The 15,392-nt window shown below is 38.4% G+C and overlaps 1 protein-coding gene across 4 annotated transcripts in view; it reads left to right on the top strand.

The window, feature by feature from the left end:
• DIAPH3 (diaphanous related formin 3) overlaps nucleotides 1-15,392 on the top strand; it is a 481,747-nt gene that overhangs the window by 356,951 nt on the left and 109,404 nt on the right. For all 4 annotated transcript variants that reach the window (XM_039507674.1, XM_039507681.1, XM_039507691.1 and 1 more), the window contains 2 exons: nucleotides 14,614-14,709; nucleotides 15,176-15,235. In XM_039507674.1, the coding sequence (XP_039363608.1) occupies nucleotides 14,614-14,709; nucleotides 15,176-15,235 (156 nt within the window). The remainder of the gene's footprint in view (nucleotides 1-14,613; nucleotides 14,710-15,175; nucleotides 15,236-15,392) is intronic.

Raw genomic sequence — 15,392 nt, 5'->3', positions numbered from 1 at the left:
AACAGTCCACTACTAAGTTCCATCATACATCTTATGGGAGAGTTAGCTTGGTCTTCCCACATTTTTTCAGCGCAGCTGCTGCAAAGTGGTTGTTGCAGAAGTATTTTGCAATTTCAACAACATGAGCCTTTATTTCTGGAACACTAAAGTCTTTGGCTAGGAGATGCATCAAATGAGCACTGCTGCCATATCTTATTAGCTTGGGACTCTCTCCTAAATAATTTCTTCTCATCTTGGATACATTTGCAGCATTGTCTGTGACCAACTGTGTACTAGACATTTGCATTTTTTTTCGGTTTGTTATAGCTTTTACTGCTGCTACTTGTAAATATTCAGCTGTGTGTGCATTTCCTGATGTGTCAATTGTTTCTGTAAGGAAGACATTCCCTTCTTCTGTTGTCACACAAGCACATACAACAGGATCATTGTGGACATTGCTCTGCCCATCAAGACTCAGGTTAACAATTTTACCCTTTAGACCTTTTGCACACTGCTCAATTTCTCTTTTGTACACTTTATCCAGCAATTTGCCTGCGACATCTGCTCTGTTGGGTGGACTGTATTCTAGTCTTAATGAACCATGTTAGTGAAGTGTGGTTCTCAATCGTACACACAAAGGAGAGTTTGTTGCATAAACAAACGGGGCAATTTGCGGGAGGGGTGTTGGTGAGTTTTTTTGTTTGTTTGTTTTGCTACAAGTGATATACTGTGGTTATGTGAAATACATGATGTGACTGAAACACTATCATTGGCCCATAACTCTGAAACTATAGAAAATGATGGCGATCTTGAAGGTGGATAGTCTTCAGAATCCTGTAGTTTGAGGATGGATTCTCCTAAACAAAATAAGTCAATGCAGTTATTTAATTATTACCACCATACTGCTCATTTAGTATTATTCATTGCATTCACTGACACTCAGTATTACTTTAAAGGTGAAATTGTAAAAGGAAGATCTGCCTATTTCAGTTATTTATTTTTTATCACAAATGCATCTAAAATGATAGTACCATAGAGTAGCAACTATATTTTTTGCTCTAACATGAAAATTCAAGAACAGTCCAGAAGGAAGACAGACAGTTCTTAAGAAAAGTATGAAATAAAAAAGTTTACCAAGTTGAAGATCCTGCATGTTCAGACATGTTCCTTTTATCATCTTCTACTCAGCTTCCTCCTGAGAAGCAACACTTCTCATGATGTTGTTTCATTTGGGCAACCAGGCCTTGCATTTCTTTGTTGCACTGTTTGCATTTTGCACGCATGCCTGTCTTACCCACAGGTAGAGGAACTTCATTAAAATATTCCCTAACGGGGTCTCTTTTACGGCCTGCTGCCATTATAGATTTTCCCTTTTAGTGAGAGAATGGTATGGTAGATTTCAAATCAATGAAGGCTACACTCAGAAAGACCTCAAGACTTCTGGAATATGCTGCTCAAACAGTTTCACTTTTGTTTCTACTGCCTGTCCCCCTCTCCTCACATTTATCTCCAGACGACTTCTCCTTGTCCGGATCTATTCCGCCCCCAACAATCTTCTATTCATCGAACTTTTTGAAACTTTGCACTTTTAGAGAGAGGTAGGAGATTGACTCTATGTACACAAATTTGTAGAGGGACAATAGGGTTGAGTTCTGTCATTTCTCACCTATATATATGTATGTATTTATTTAAAAACATTTTTGCTGTTAACAAGCATGTTATCTCTGGAGACACAAATCCACAGTTTGAAAACTGCAAAACTAAGGATCTCTGATTGTATCTTCTAGACTGAGCACTGAGTCCCATTGAGCAGATAGAAAGATCAACATAAATAATCTATAAAGAAGCCCCTGGAGCCCCATAAATTTGGGTCCCTAATCCATGAACTATTGGAAGTCATTTACAAAACTTTTCTTAAACATTACATGACCATATTGTCTCATACTATAGAATTAGAATTTAAAATCCCTATTCCGTGATGAGATATCTTTGAGCTATAATATATCTTAATTAAAACTATCTTTAGATGTTTTTTTCTCAAAAAGCATTTTATCAAAAAATCAGATTTAAATAAAAAAAAACATTTTTGTAAAATCATTTATCTTTATCCACCCTTGTGCTCTTTGTGCTGGCTAGTGCTCTCGTGGCATTCTGGATCAAGTGGGGCTGACAGTTGAGTGATTATTCAACATGTTGTGCTCTGGTGCCATTCATCTACCTTATTGCCTTAAGAACATGTTAATGGTGAGCTGAATTGTGTTCCACTCTTTCACTTGCATACCAATAAAGTACTCTAAAAACCACTTCAAGGTGTCTGGAAGTGGTACGGAGTCTATTCTGCCCTTGTAGCTTCAGTACCACTTGTACTAAGGAAATACACCTCTACCCCGATATAACACGGTCATGAGGAGCCAAAGATCCCTACCGCGTTATAAGTGAAACACCGTTATATCGGGGTAGCGGTGGCAGGGCTGCATCAGCGATTTAAAGAGCCCGGGGCTCCAGGCCCTTTAAATCTCCGGCAGAGCCCCGCTGCCACAGCCCTGGGATAATGGCAGCAGGCTCCAGCAGTGATTTAAAGGGCCTGGGGCTCCCCACAGCAGCCCTGGGCCCTTTAAATCACTAGTGAGTCCCGCTGCCGCAGTCCCGGGGTAGCAGTGGCAGGACTCCAGTGGTGATTTAAGGGGCCTGGGCTTCCTTGCAGCAGCCGGAGCCCCAGGCCCTTTAAATCGCTAGCGGAGCCCTGCTGCCGCAGCCCCGGGGTAGCAGTGGCAGGGCTCCAGCGGTCACTTAAAGGGCTGCCAGAACCGTGCTGCTACCGCGCTATATGCGAACCCGTGTTATATCAGGTCGCATTATAGCGGGGTAGAGGTGTATAGGCTTTGGCACAGCTCTTGCCATCAGTGGGACAGCAAATTTGACTGTGAAATGGTCAGAGGTACCTTCTGACTTTTTTTTTGCTTAGATTTAGAAATGGATCTTTGGGAATTTTAGGTTGCCTAACTGGGTTTCCCCCGATAGTTGTCTATAAAGCACCAGGATGATTCCTTTGTACTGCGTACTGTACATTCTCTACCATCCTCTCCTTAACTCTTGCTTTTTCACATATGATATTGAAATACCACAGCCCTTACTATGGTCACAAGACAGTTCCAGATGTGAGAGCACTTGACTTTCCTGCTTATAAGAAGCCTTGGAAAAGGAGAGGGGAATATATTAATGCATTTCTGTGGAACCATGTCAGCTTGGAATGCCTTTCTGCGTCTTTATTATGTATTGGTACTGTGCAAGAGAACCAGAATTATTTTCCTATACATAGTCACCACTCCATCTGACCTTCCTCATATCAGAATTTCTGTTTACTGTGTAATCCAATGCATTGTAAACAAAGCTCATTCTTACTGTCTACGTACAATCAAGGGTACATAATATGTGACGCAGTAATGGGATAGGCACTCATAGTTCACAGGATACAGACAGCATCGCCATAGGCACAAACAGTGCATGCTTTAAGAAAGGTGAGACTTTCACCTTCTCTTCCCTTACTTGGCAATCCCTGTTCTGGAAAAATAGTTTGGGCAGTAACCATGTCAACACAGGAGCATGCTCAGAGTCCCTACAAGATGAGCAGTCAGATCAGCCCTCGCTATGCATGGATGTTGCACAGATAATAGACACTATTGTTCATGTGCCTGTGTGCTTCCCTCCTCCCCCCTGTAATCACAGCCATGTGCCTGTGATATGCAAAGAGTTGCCCAAATCTCAACTCCTTTCATGATTACAGCAGGACCTGAAGCAGTCACATCAGATACCTCGGGTTGCTCCTGGTGTTTCAAATAGATTAGGACTTAGAGCTGTACTCCTCGCAGCCCCTAAACTACCCGCTTCCCTGCATGCCCCCTGGATTGTTGATGAGGGTTATGGAGAGAAGTATTGGTTAGCTGAGACACTTCTGCAGGCACACGAGCCACACCGATACTTTAGAAACATGCAAATAAAGTATGAGGTGTGATCACTGTGGAAATTATTTTTGCATGAGAGTATAAAAATAATATTGGAATACTTGACTAATACAGAATGTGAACAGACTACAAAACAGTGGTCTGTAATTTCTCATTGTCATTACCATTCCTTTCTCAGTTACTAGAGGTTCTTTCTACTATTTTCATCGTGAGAAATGGAGCACAATTTTAGCAATGTCTGCTGCAGCCTGGATAGTACTGTAATTCTTATTAATATAGTAACTCCTCGCTTAACGTTGTAGTTATGTTCCTGAAAAATGCAACTTTAAGTGAAACGATGTTAAGCGAATCCAATTTCCCCATAAGAATTAATGTAAATGTGGGGGATAGGTTCCAGGGAAATTTTTTTCACCAGACAAAAGACTATATATATATAGTCTTTTATATATATATAATGTTTTAAACAAACAATTTAATACTGTACAGAGAAATGATGATTGTGAAGCTTGGTTGAGGTAGTGAAGTCAGAGAGTGGGATATTTCCCAGGGAATGCCTTACTGGTAAATGATGAGCTAGTACTCGGCTGAGCCCTCAAGGGTTAACACGCTGTTGTTAATGTAGCCTCACACTCTACAAGGTAGCACAAAGGGACGGGGAGGAGACAGCATGGCAAACAGAGAGACACACTCTGTGTCAGAGAGATGCGCAGAGACGCGTGTTGCCCCTTTAAGTACGCTGACCCTACCCTAAGTATATTGCCTTTTAAAGTAGATCAGCAAGTTGAGACAGCAGCTGCTGTCAGCAAGCTCCCTCTGTCCTGAGCCCTGTCGTGTCTGCCCACTGCTCTATGGAGATCCGGTAAGCGGGGGGCAGGAGCAGGGGGGAACGGGGCACCCTGACATTAGGCCCCCTCTCCCTTCCGCCCCCATCCAGCAAGCAGGAGACCCCCGGGAGCAGCTCCAAGACAGAGGGCTGTAGCAGCACATGGCAGTGGCGGTGGAGGGACAGCTGAACTGCCAGCAATTGATAGCCTGCTGGGCGGCTGCTGCACAGGGAACTTAGGGGAGCAGGAAGCTGCCAGTCCACCCTGGTTCCAAGCCCCCACAAGCTAGCTCCAATGCACTACTCATTCTGCAAGCAGTGAACAAAGCAGGCAGCTGCCAAACAATGTTATAAGGGAGCATTGCACAACTTTAAACGAGCTTGTTCTCTAATTGATCAGCAATGTAACAACAAAACAACATTAACCGGGATGACTTTAAGTGAGGAGTTACTGTACTATATTTTGTCCTTTCTTAGCAGCTCCTTTGTAGTTTTGATTTCTTTTTGGAGTTGATTTGAATCTTGTGTTGCCACAATAATTTAAGTCTGAAGGGAACTATTTCTGTAAACATTTGACTTAGCTTAAAATTAAAAGCTCAGGAATTCTTGTATGAACAATTTTACTGAAGGCCAGGGAAATTCAGACTTTATATTAATATAGATGTAGATAAATACTCAGAAGTGCTATATATGAATCCTAAAACCTCATCCAAATATGAGAACTAAATAAATAAGATAATAAATGTTAAATGAGTTAACATTTTAACTTTAATTTTTGTTACAGAGATGCATGAGCAGTAAAGTAAGCTTCAGAGTTGTAAAAAACTCCAGTGTGCATGCACGTGTGCAATCGAATATGTATATAAAAAGTAGGACTGTTGATTACTTGGAGTTCACTCACGCGATTAACTCAAAAAGAGTAATCACGATTTAAAAAATTAATTGCACTGTTAAACAATAGAATACCAATTTAAATTTATTAAATATTTTTGGATGTTTTCTACATTTTAAAATATATCAATTTCAATTACAACACAGCATACATGTACAGTGTTCACTTTATATTATTTGTTCTTACAAATATTTGCACTGTAAAAATTATAAAAAAATACTGTAGTATTTTTTAGTTCACCTCATACAAGTACTGTCATGCAATCTTTTTATCATGAAAGTGCAACTTACAAACGTTGATTTTTTTTGTTACATAACTGCACTCAAAAACAAAACAATGTATAACTTTAGTGCCTACAAGTCCACTCAGTCCTACTTCTTGTTCAGCCAATCACTAAGATAAACAATGGGCAATAGTGCTGCCTGCTTCTTATTTACAGTGTCACCAGAAAGTGAGAACAGACATTTGCATGGCACTTTTGTAGCCAGCTTTGCAAAGTATTTGCAAGGTGTCGGATATGCTAAACATTTGTATGCCCCTTTATTCTTCGGCCATCATGCCAGAGGACATGCTTCCATGCTGATGATGCTCGTTAAAAAAATAATGCATTAATTAAATTTCTGACTGAACTCCTTGGGGGAGAATTGTATGTCTCCTCTTCTGTTTTACTCGCATTTTGCCATATATTTCATGTCTCAGATGACTCTTCATCACATGTTCATCTTAAGAACACTTTCACAGCAGATTTGACAAAACACAAAGAAGATACCAATGTGAGATTTCTAAAAATAGCTACAGCACTTGACCCAAGATTTAAGAGTCTGAAGTGCCATCCAAAATCTGAGCTGGACGAGATGTGGAGCATGCTTTCAGAAGTCTTAAAAGAGCAACACTCAGATGCGGAAACTACAGAACCCAAACCACCAGAAAAGAATATTAACCTTCTGCTAGTTGCATCTGACTCAGATGATGAAAATGAACATGCATCGGTTCGCTCTCCTTCTGGTTTGTTATTGAGCAGAACCCATCATCAGCATGGAAGGATGTCTTCTGGAATGGTGGTTGAAGCATGAAGGGGCATATGGATCTTTAGCGCACCTGGCATGTAAATATCTTGCGACACCAGCTACAACAGTGCCATGCGAACGCCTGTTCTCACTTTCAAGTGACATTGTAAACAAGAAGCGGACAGCATTATCTCCTGCAAATTGTAACCAAACTTCTTTGTCTGAGTGATTGGCTGAAGTAGGACTGAGTAGACTTGTAGGCTCTAAAGTTTTACATTGTTTTATTTTTGAATGCAGGTTTTTTTGTACATAATTCTACATTTGTAAGTTAAACTTTCATGATAAAGAGATTGCATTACAGTACTTGTAGTAGGGGAATTGGAAAATACTATTTTGTTCTTTACAGTGCAAATATTTGTAATCAAAACTAAATATAAAGTGTACACTTTCTATTCTGTGTTGTAATTGAAATCAGTATATTTGAAAATGTAGTTGAGAAGCCAAATAATGCTTGCTTGCTTAATTTTAGGAAATCATGCTAATTTTCAGCAGCAAATTACTGTCTTCTGACATTATATTATCTTTTTTAGAATGAAGTCAGATATCCTTTTTGTTTTTTGTTTTTTGTTGCTTACTTACTAATAAATAGACCCATGTTATTTAATTCTTCTTTTAATGGAAGTAAACAGAGGGTGATGTATGTTTCTTTTTTCATTTACTGTGGTAAGGTGTTTTCCTTTTGTAATTGTTTAACTCTAGTCTTATTTTTATATTGTGTACATACAATACCCATTCATCTGGACCAAAAGGATTTCTTGGTCACCATTCAGCTTTTCTCTAGAACAGAAGGGTGCTCTCAGCTTGGAGTATAAAGGTTCAATTACTTATCAGTTTTCTATATTACCTTAAACAAAACTCCTTCTCCAGCATGACTTCAACAATTTAAAAAAAAAATGGAAAAAAACCCTAAGCATCGCTTGAGACTGGCTAGCCATACACTTTTTCTACCTCTAGTTTCTTTGCAATGTTAATAGGTTTGTAAAAAGTATTACTGTTTCCCCTTTTTATTTCTTTTCTATGTTTTCTGATTTCCACAAATGGCTGTCAGTTTCTTAATTCTTTACAGTTTTCATTCAGATTTTCCCTCTAGTCAATTAGCTACCCCTCACTAATTTTTATACACTTAATTTCTAACTATTCTTTTTGCTGTGTTTTATAATACGTGTTGATGTCTCGTGTCTTTCTGAAGCATATACTTGTAAGTATGATTCCTATGAAAGAAAGGGAAGAAACAGGAAATCTGTTTCTTTAAGCTGAGTTTGCCTTCTGAGTCTGAGTATAAATGTGTTTCTTCTATCATTTAAAGACATTTAGTGGAGGAAGCAATTAACAGTTCGTTTAATATTTTTTAACAGTTGTGTGAGACAAATATTATGGAAGTACTGTATATCTAGTTTTTTTTTTTTTTGTTGTTGTTGTTTTTTTTACCATAGTTGTTTCTTGCAAAACCCTTGACACAAGATGAAAGCGCCAACTATTCTGGGCAAATGTTACCTTTGACAGATAGCCACGGGGTTTGTCTCTTTTTGACATATTAGAAACATGCCGAGACCATAATGTCTTTTTAAAAAAGGAGATACAAGACTAAGGCCATGTCTACGCTACCACTTATGTTGGCAAAACTTATGCTGCTCAGAGGTGTGAAAAAACACCACCCTGAGCAACATAAGTTTTACCAGCATAAGTACTTGTGTGTACACACTATGTCAGCGGGACAGCTTCTCCCACGAACATAGCTACCTCTGCAGTCATAGGAGAAAATGAGGGGGTTAGTGGGTTACAGATTATTGCAATAAACCATAAATTCAGCGTTTCTGTTCAGTGCATGATTTTTAGTGTCTAGCTGAGTACTGAAATTTAAGCTTCCAGGCTTATCTTTTGAAAGTGTTGTGCAGATTTCTTTTGTGAATAAGGACTGATAGGTCAGACATAGAGTGTGAAAAGTGTTCCGCCACAGATAAGATGTCTTTTATCATTTTCCTATGTGAGTTCATTAGAGAGCATAGTGTGATTGCATGGTTTCACCCTCAGAGTTTTATTGAGGCATTTAGTGCACTGGATGAGGTATACCACGTTTTGATATCATGTGTAAGATCAATGGATTTTGAAAGATGTGTTGTGGGAGGGTGTTGATCATTGTAGCAGTGGCAATAAGTCTGCAGGTTTAGCATCTGTTCTAGCAGGGTCTGGTGTTGCTCTGACTTGGTGTGTCTTGGTCTGTGGGGAGCTTGCTTCTGATGATGAGCTTGGAGAAGTTGGGGTGTTGTGAAGGCCAGAAGTGGGGATTCAGGAAAGATTTCTTTTGGAATGGGGGTCCCCATCGAGTATGGGTTGTAGTTGTTTGGTGATACCCAGTATAAGTTCCAGTGTGGAGTGGTAGGTGATAACTAGGGGTGTGCAATCTATTTCTCTGGTGGGGTGTCTTTGTTTGGAAAAGGTGGTTTTAAATGTGTTATATCCCAGACTTTTACCTCTTAGCACTTTCTATGACTGTAGATAACAGATTCCTTGGAGTGTTTGAGGTGGTTACTGGATCTGGGAAGGTATGGTGGTGATGCATGGATTTCTTGTATAAGGTTCTCTGTGGGGTTCCATTGTTGAAGCTGAAGGTGGTGTCCAGGAAATTGATGCTAGTGTGAGAATGTTCCAGAGAGTTTGGTGGTGGTGGTGGTGGTGGTTGAAGTTGTGAAGGAAATCTATGAGGGAGTTTAAGCTCTCTGTCCAGAGAATAAAAATATCATTGATGTATCTCGGGTACATCATTAGTTTTGTAGTGCATTTGTCCAGAAATTCTTCTTCAAGGTGACCAATGAAGAGGTTGTCATATTGGGCATCCATCCTATTACCCATGGCTGTTCCCATGGTTTGGACAAAGTGTTTGTTGTTGAATATAAAGTTGAGGATGAAATGGAGTTTGGCAATGTGTTTGGGATGGATATCTGAGAGTTGTCCATTGTCTTGTAAATATTTGAGGCAGGCAACTACGTTGTCATTGAGAGGGATGTTGGTGTATAGGGAAGTGACATCCATGGAGGCAAGGATTGTGGTCTGAGGGAGGTTGTTAATATTGTGGAGTTTGTGGAGGAAGTCAGTTGTGTCCTGGAGGAAACGGGCCCTTTGTTCGGTAATTGGTTTGAGGATGGTTTCTGTGAGTATTTCTCCAGCAAGAGTGTTGTGGCCAGATATGGTGGGTCTGCCTCGGTTCCCTTGTTTGTGTATCTTGGGAAACATGTAGAAGGTGGGTGGGTTTGTTGGGGATTTGTTTGTAGAGTTTCTCTTGGAGTTGTTTGGGAAAGGTTTGATGATATCCTTAAGTTCCTGGGTAAATTGTGATGTGGGAGGTCTTTGAGTTCTTTAAAGTAGGTGGTGTTGGAGAGTTCTCAGTTGGCCTCATTAACATAATCATCTGGGTTGAGGTTTAATCCTGTCAGTTAATTACAGTATAACAAAGAGCTTTATCTAATTGCCATGTCATCAGTTAGATCCCAATGGAAACTGACAGTCTAACTCCCTGGTCTCAGATAAAGTTCTTAACTGCACAGCTGGATTAGGCAATGCTGACAGCACATGTGTTAAATTATTCCTGAATTGCTGCTCTGAAGTTTGACTAGCATTCCTTGGAAAAGATTTGCAGGATTTTGAAGATAGTCGGATACAGACGCAACACCTTAAATGAGGAAAAATATTTCTATGTAGGGCCACACTATTAGATACTATTTGTCTGGTAAAGTGAATTTCTATCATCCTTAATGTGACCCAACGTTGTTTTTACTGTTCCTTTGTGGGAAGGTGAGAAAGCATTTTTTAAAGTGAAAAGTCATATTCCTGTCCACAAGTAATCTTATAATAACATAGTACTTTCATGTTCAAACACATATTCAAAATTATATATGTGATAACAGTATGCCAGTGCATTAAGACTGTTTAGCTGAATTATTTTATATCTTGTATCACTGATATTTGAGTAGTCATTGGTTAATCCAAAATCTGCTAATTTCAGGTCAGCAGTTTACATACATGATCTGTAGTCATGAGTTTTGGAAGCATCATGTTGTAATACAGGGTTTATAACAATCGTGTTCTTCTGTTCCTGCTGATGGAGAACTAATATTTCTGGTATATTTCTGTTTAACTTTTTAAATGTCCTTATTTTATACATATTTACTTTGTATCTCTCCTGCCAAGTTTGGTTGCGTAAGTGTAGCTCCTTAAATCTGTATTTAGGCACCTACATACGAATTTACTTGCCTACATTCATGTGTAGTCATTTAAATCGGCACTTACGATCGCTGCCAAAATATAAATTTGGTTCCTAATTATAGACACAGAAATTTGAAAATTTAGCTCTGACTCTGTGTTTTGGATGGAGAAAATTAACTGTTTGTAATTTATGTGTAATGATTGTTAACCTAGTTTTGTGAATATATCCATACGAAAGGAAAAATTACTAGAAAAGTTGCATTTTAAAAACAGACACAAGAGGTTTAGTTTTCTAATAATTTGAAGCCTTGATCTGTAGCCTAATTTGTCAATACAATATATTGCATGCAAGTGTGAAAAATGGATAGTATCCTCAAATGGCATTGATAATTACACTTCAAAAGGTTGTTTTTCCTGTTAATTACATTATTCCTATTCAATTATTTAAAGTCTCTATTCTGTATTTGTATAGTGTAGTAGATTATGCTGCAGTTCATCTTTTTGAAAACTGCTCTTTAATACTTTCTGAAGTAACTATCAAGTCTGTAGACATGCCCCTGATCAAGATGGACAGGCAGAATGGGTTTTTCTCTATCTGTGCATGACATTAGAAAAGGGTGAGGGCTTCATTTGACTATGCGAAATTCTGAGATGAATAATGCACAGTTCAGTTTTTTGGTTGTATAAACTTTTTCTTTTCTTTTTTTCCCCTCAAAACTGAGCCCACAACTATTCCTCAGTAACTAGTTATGGTACAAATTTCAGGGTATGCTTTTTTTATTCAGCCCCTTTTGAATTACTAGCATACACAACATTTACAAATTTTGCTAATGACAAAGAATTTTTTTCCTCTTCTTTGTAACTCAAATAACTGAAAGGTTGTGCCTCAAGTTTTCCAAGAGCTTCACTTTTGTGTTGATATCAAGCATGTTTCAGTCACAAAAGTGAATATCTAAGAAAATCACATGAAATCAGGTGGAGTCTAAATATAAGAAAAGGCAAAGGGTAGAATATATTGTAGCAAGATGATTTTGTTTGTCATGAATTTGGGATTGCCATGTTAATTATAATGGGCCTAACCACTAGTGGGTTATGCAAGTCATCCTAAATGCATGTCAAGAAAACCTATATACCATTCCTCACCATCATTTGTGTATGCCACATACAGGAATACTGTTTTTAAATGTTTTAGCTGGTCTTATAAATAGTTGTTACTTCTCTCTTCATATTCCTCTGCTTGTAAAGATAGGATCCCTTATTACGTGTTAGCCTTGCAGATGAAGAAGAAAATTATAACTAATAAAGCTATAGAAATAATTAAATAACTTCCCCACAAATAATTCTGTAATTTTAAGGACTAGTATCTTAGGTCCGTAGCAAGTGTTATACTGTAAGGAAGAGATGGAAATCTTTGTTTGTAGCCCTAAATAGACATGTAGTACTGGATATTAAACCTGCTGCAGCTGAATAGTGCCTGTCCTGTCCTTCAGACCAGTGTAACTTTGGCGGGAATGTTCGCATTTGGGGAAAAGGGAAACTAATCTTGCACAGCTATTTGAAGTTATAAGTAGTCTTACAGGAGATCGCTTAATGCGCAAAATGCATGTGAAAGGCCCAGTAGTGCAAAATAAATGGAATTCATTGTGTAGCCACAGAAATTGTTATTAATATGATTGATCTTTGGCCCCCATATTAATATTACGTGTATTGTTGGTACCACAGAGACTTTTTAAGTGACAAGAATATTTGTGAAAGAATTGATTTAAATTTGAAATGAGTGTGCTTGAAGCAGTGACTGTTTTACTTAGCTGTGAGGCTGGAAAGCTAACATTTTATATCTCCTATTTTTATTTTTAAATGTATGATTTTTTTTTAAGTTAGTGAAGTGTAATGATTGTCTTTCTGTATCAGGAGAGGTTATATTTAGGAGAGATATTTTTGTTTGTTTTCGAGGATTTTTTTGTGGGGTAGAGGTGATATTAAAGTTTGGGGTAGGTTAGAATCTAGGATCCCAGACATCATGATGATGATGATACCTAGCTTTTAGATAGCATTATTCATATGTAAATCTCGGCCCACCAACTTATGTGTCCTCCTTAGTTCTTAGGCAGCCCCAAACAACTTATCTCTTGGAACCAGACATTTTTGTTCATGCCCCTCAAACTGAGTGGAGATAACATGATTCAGTGGCTAGACATTGGAGCTAGCCATATTCATACTAAAAGTCAGGCACACATTTTTACAAGTTGGGTTAATTATCCTTTGGAACAATTTAGCAAAGATTGTGGTGGATTCTCTATCACTGACCATTTTTAAATCAAGAGTAGGTTTTTTTTTCTAAAAGATATGCTATAGGAATTATTTTGGGTAAGTTCTATGGCCTGTTTATACAGAAGGTCAGATTAGATGGCCCTGGAGCATATGAATATAAGAATAAAATATATGGCCCATTTTTTTAGTTTGAGCAATGGTGCTGTTTCTTATAGTTTCCATCTTAGATGGCTTGAGTGAAATTCCTATTTCCAACCTGGTTTCTCAAGTAAGATACCTCTGCCATTTCTCTACTTTATGCTTCTCCATTTTCACTGCTAATCCAGGCTTCTGGATTTAGTGAAATACTGCCTTCTCATGGGCAAGATGTGTCTCTCATATTAGAATGTCTATGGCAGTGTCGTCTAGCTATTCCAGGGCAACCTCAGTCATTCCTAGAGGTTTCCAAGTAAAGTTGAAGTTGGTGCAGATGGCTTTCAGTCATTAACTTGACAGCTCTGTAGACCAGTTGGTTTGCTCTGATGTTGTAAACCTGACACTGAAGGTCAAAATTGCTCTAATCATGAATGTATTTGATAGAAGCAAGTGTATTCATGGTACTGTTGGTATAAATGCATGTACACAAATAATGAGTAACCTCCATTTACGGTAACATTTATACTTGTCTCATGGGACATTGTTTTTGTGTCTAATATGGTAAGTAGAAATACTCTAAATTGGTAAATTATTGAATATGGACACAGTTATTAAGCAAGAAAGCAAAGCTGGTTTCTGTACATTAGCTATGAACATGTTCATTGTAGTCCATGCTCACTCTAGTCCAGTGTTACTCTATTGGTTTTATGCAGAGAAATGATTTGCGCTTGATTTTATAGAACAGAGACTCAAATTATATTTTTTGTCTAATGTGATTAATCTTTTTGGGGGGAAGGGCTCTCAAAAGTATACAGGGAAATACAATTTTTTGCTATCAGCTCAGACAACAGAATTTCAGTAACAAATGTGTTCTAAACAACTTGTTGATTTTATGCTAGGAGCTGATTCCCTAAAAGTAACCACTTTCTGCAAGTGAAATGTCTGATTCACAATGGGTTGTGGTTTCATATGGGGTTCAGACACACATACATAAATAGAACCATATTCCATTTGAAGGTAGTATTGAATCTCACTACAGAAAGCAGCGGTGTGAAGTGAATCAAATAAAGTTTGGTCCACTTTACTGAACAGCAGTACAAATGCTAATGAAACTGATTTCATTATGAGAGAGCTGATTTATGGGCAAGGTAAAGGCTTGTCTAAGTCTGAAATTGCTAATTTTAGTAATGGCACAAGGCTTTTTTTTTCCACTCTCATGTATGCTTTGACATTGCTGTGGTGACCCCGAGGGTCTGATGGAATTCCCTCCATCTCTTTTCACAGAGGGTGATGAGACAGGAGTGATGGATAGCCTGCTGGAGGCCTTGCAGTCAGGTGCTGCTTTCCGAGACCGGAGAAAACGGACACCAAGGCCTAAAGGTGAATATTATACCTGTTCATGTTACTTTCTAAGGAATTATGACATAGAAAGACACTTTTGCTTAAAAAATGTATCACGAGTGCAGTGTGCTGCAGGCTAGAACTCCTTAGAGTCCCAGAAGCATGCGTAATCCTCTCCTTGCAATGACAGATTTCACAGAGATGCTCATTCCAGTTGGCTGATGTCAGTACCACTTTGCAAATCAATGTACTGAACTTAACATAGCCTGATTGTTATGACAATACTCTTCTATAGAAACATATGCACCTTATCTCTTTTGGGTTTATAGTAGCATAATTAAATGGGAAGAAAGTCATAACATTCTCCATTGAGTCAGATACTTTACTGATTTGCTCCCAGAAATATTTAACCTAAAGGGAAAAAAATCTACCTGGCAATATGGTTACACCTCTGAAAGTTAATGGATGATTGTATTATGTTTCTTTTCTTCACTTGCTTTTATAGATATACTGCAAAATCTCAGCCCAACGAATCAGAGGCCAGTTCTGAAACCTTGTAACCATGGTAATAAGCCATAATCATAAATTGCATGTTCTTATCTCAGTTTATCCTGTTGATCTGTGTTTTCTGAAGACTGCTGTGATAGTCCTGGTTTTCGATCTAATTTGAATAGTGAAATAAAGTATTGGGACCTAGTTGTTAAAGGATTACCTACCTCTCG

The sequence above is a fragment of the Mauremys reevesii genome, linkage group 1 (assembly GCF_016161935.1).
Source record: "Mauremys reevesii isolate NIE-2019 linkage group 1, ASM1616193v1, whole genome shotgun sequence".
Taxonomy (NCBI): domain Eukaryota; kingdom Metazoa; phylum Chordata; order Testudines; family Geoemydidae; genus Mauremys; species Mauremys reevesii.
Note: the sequence above shows the minus strand (reverse complement) of the source record. Positions and strands in the feature narration are given on the sequence as shown.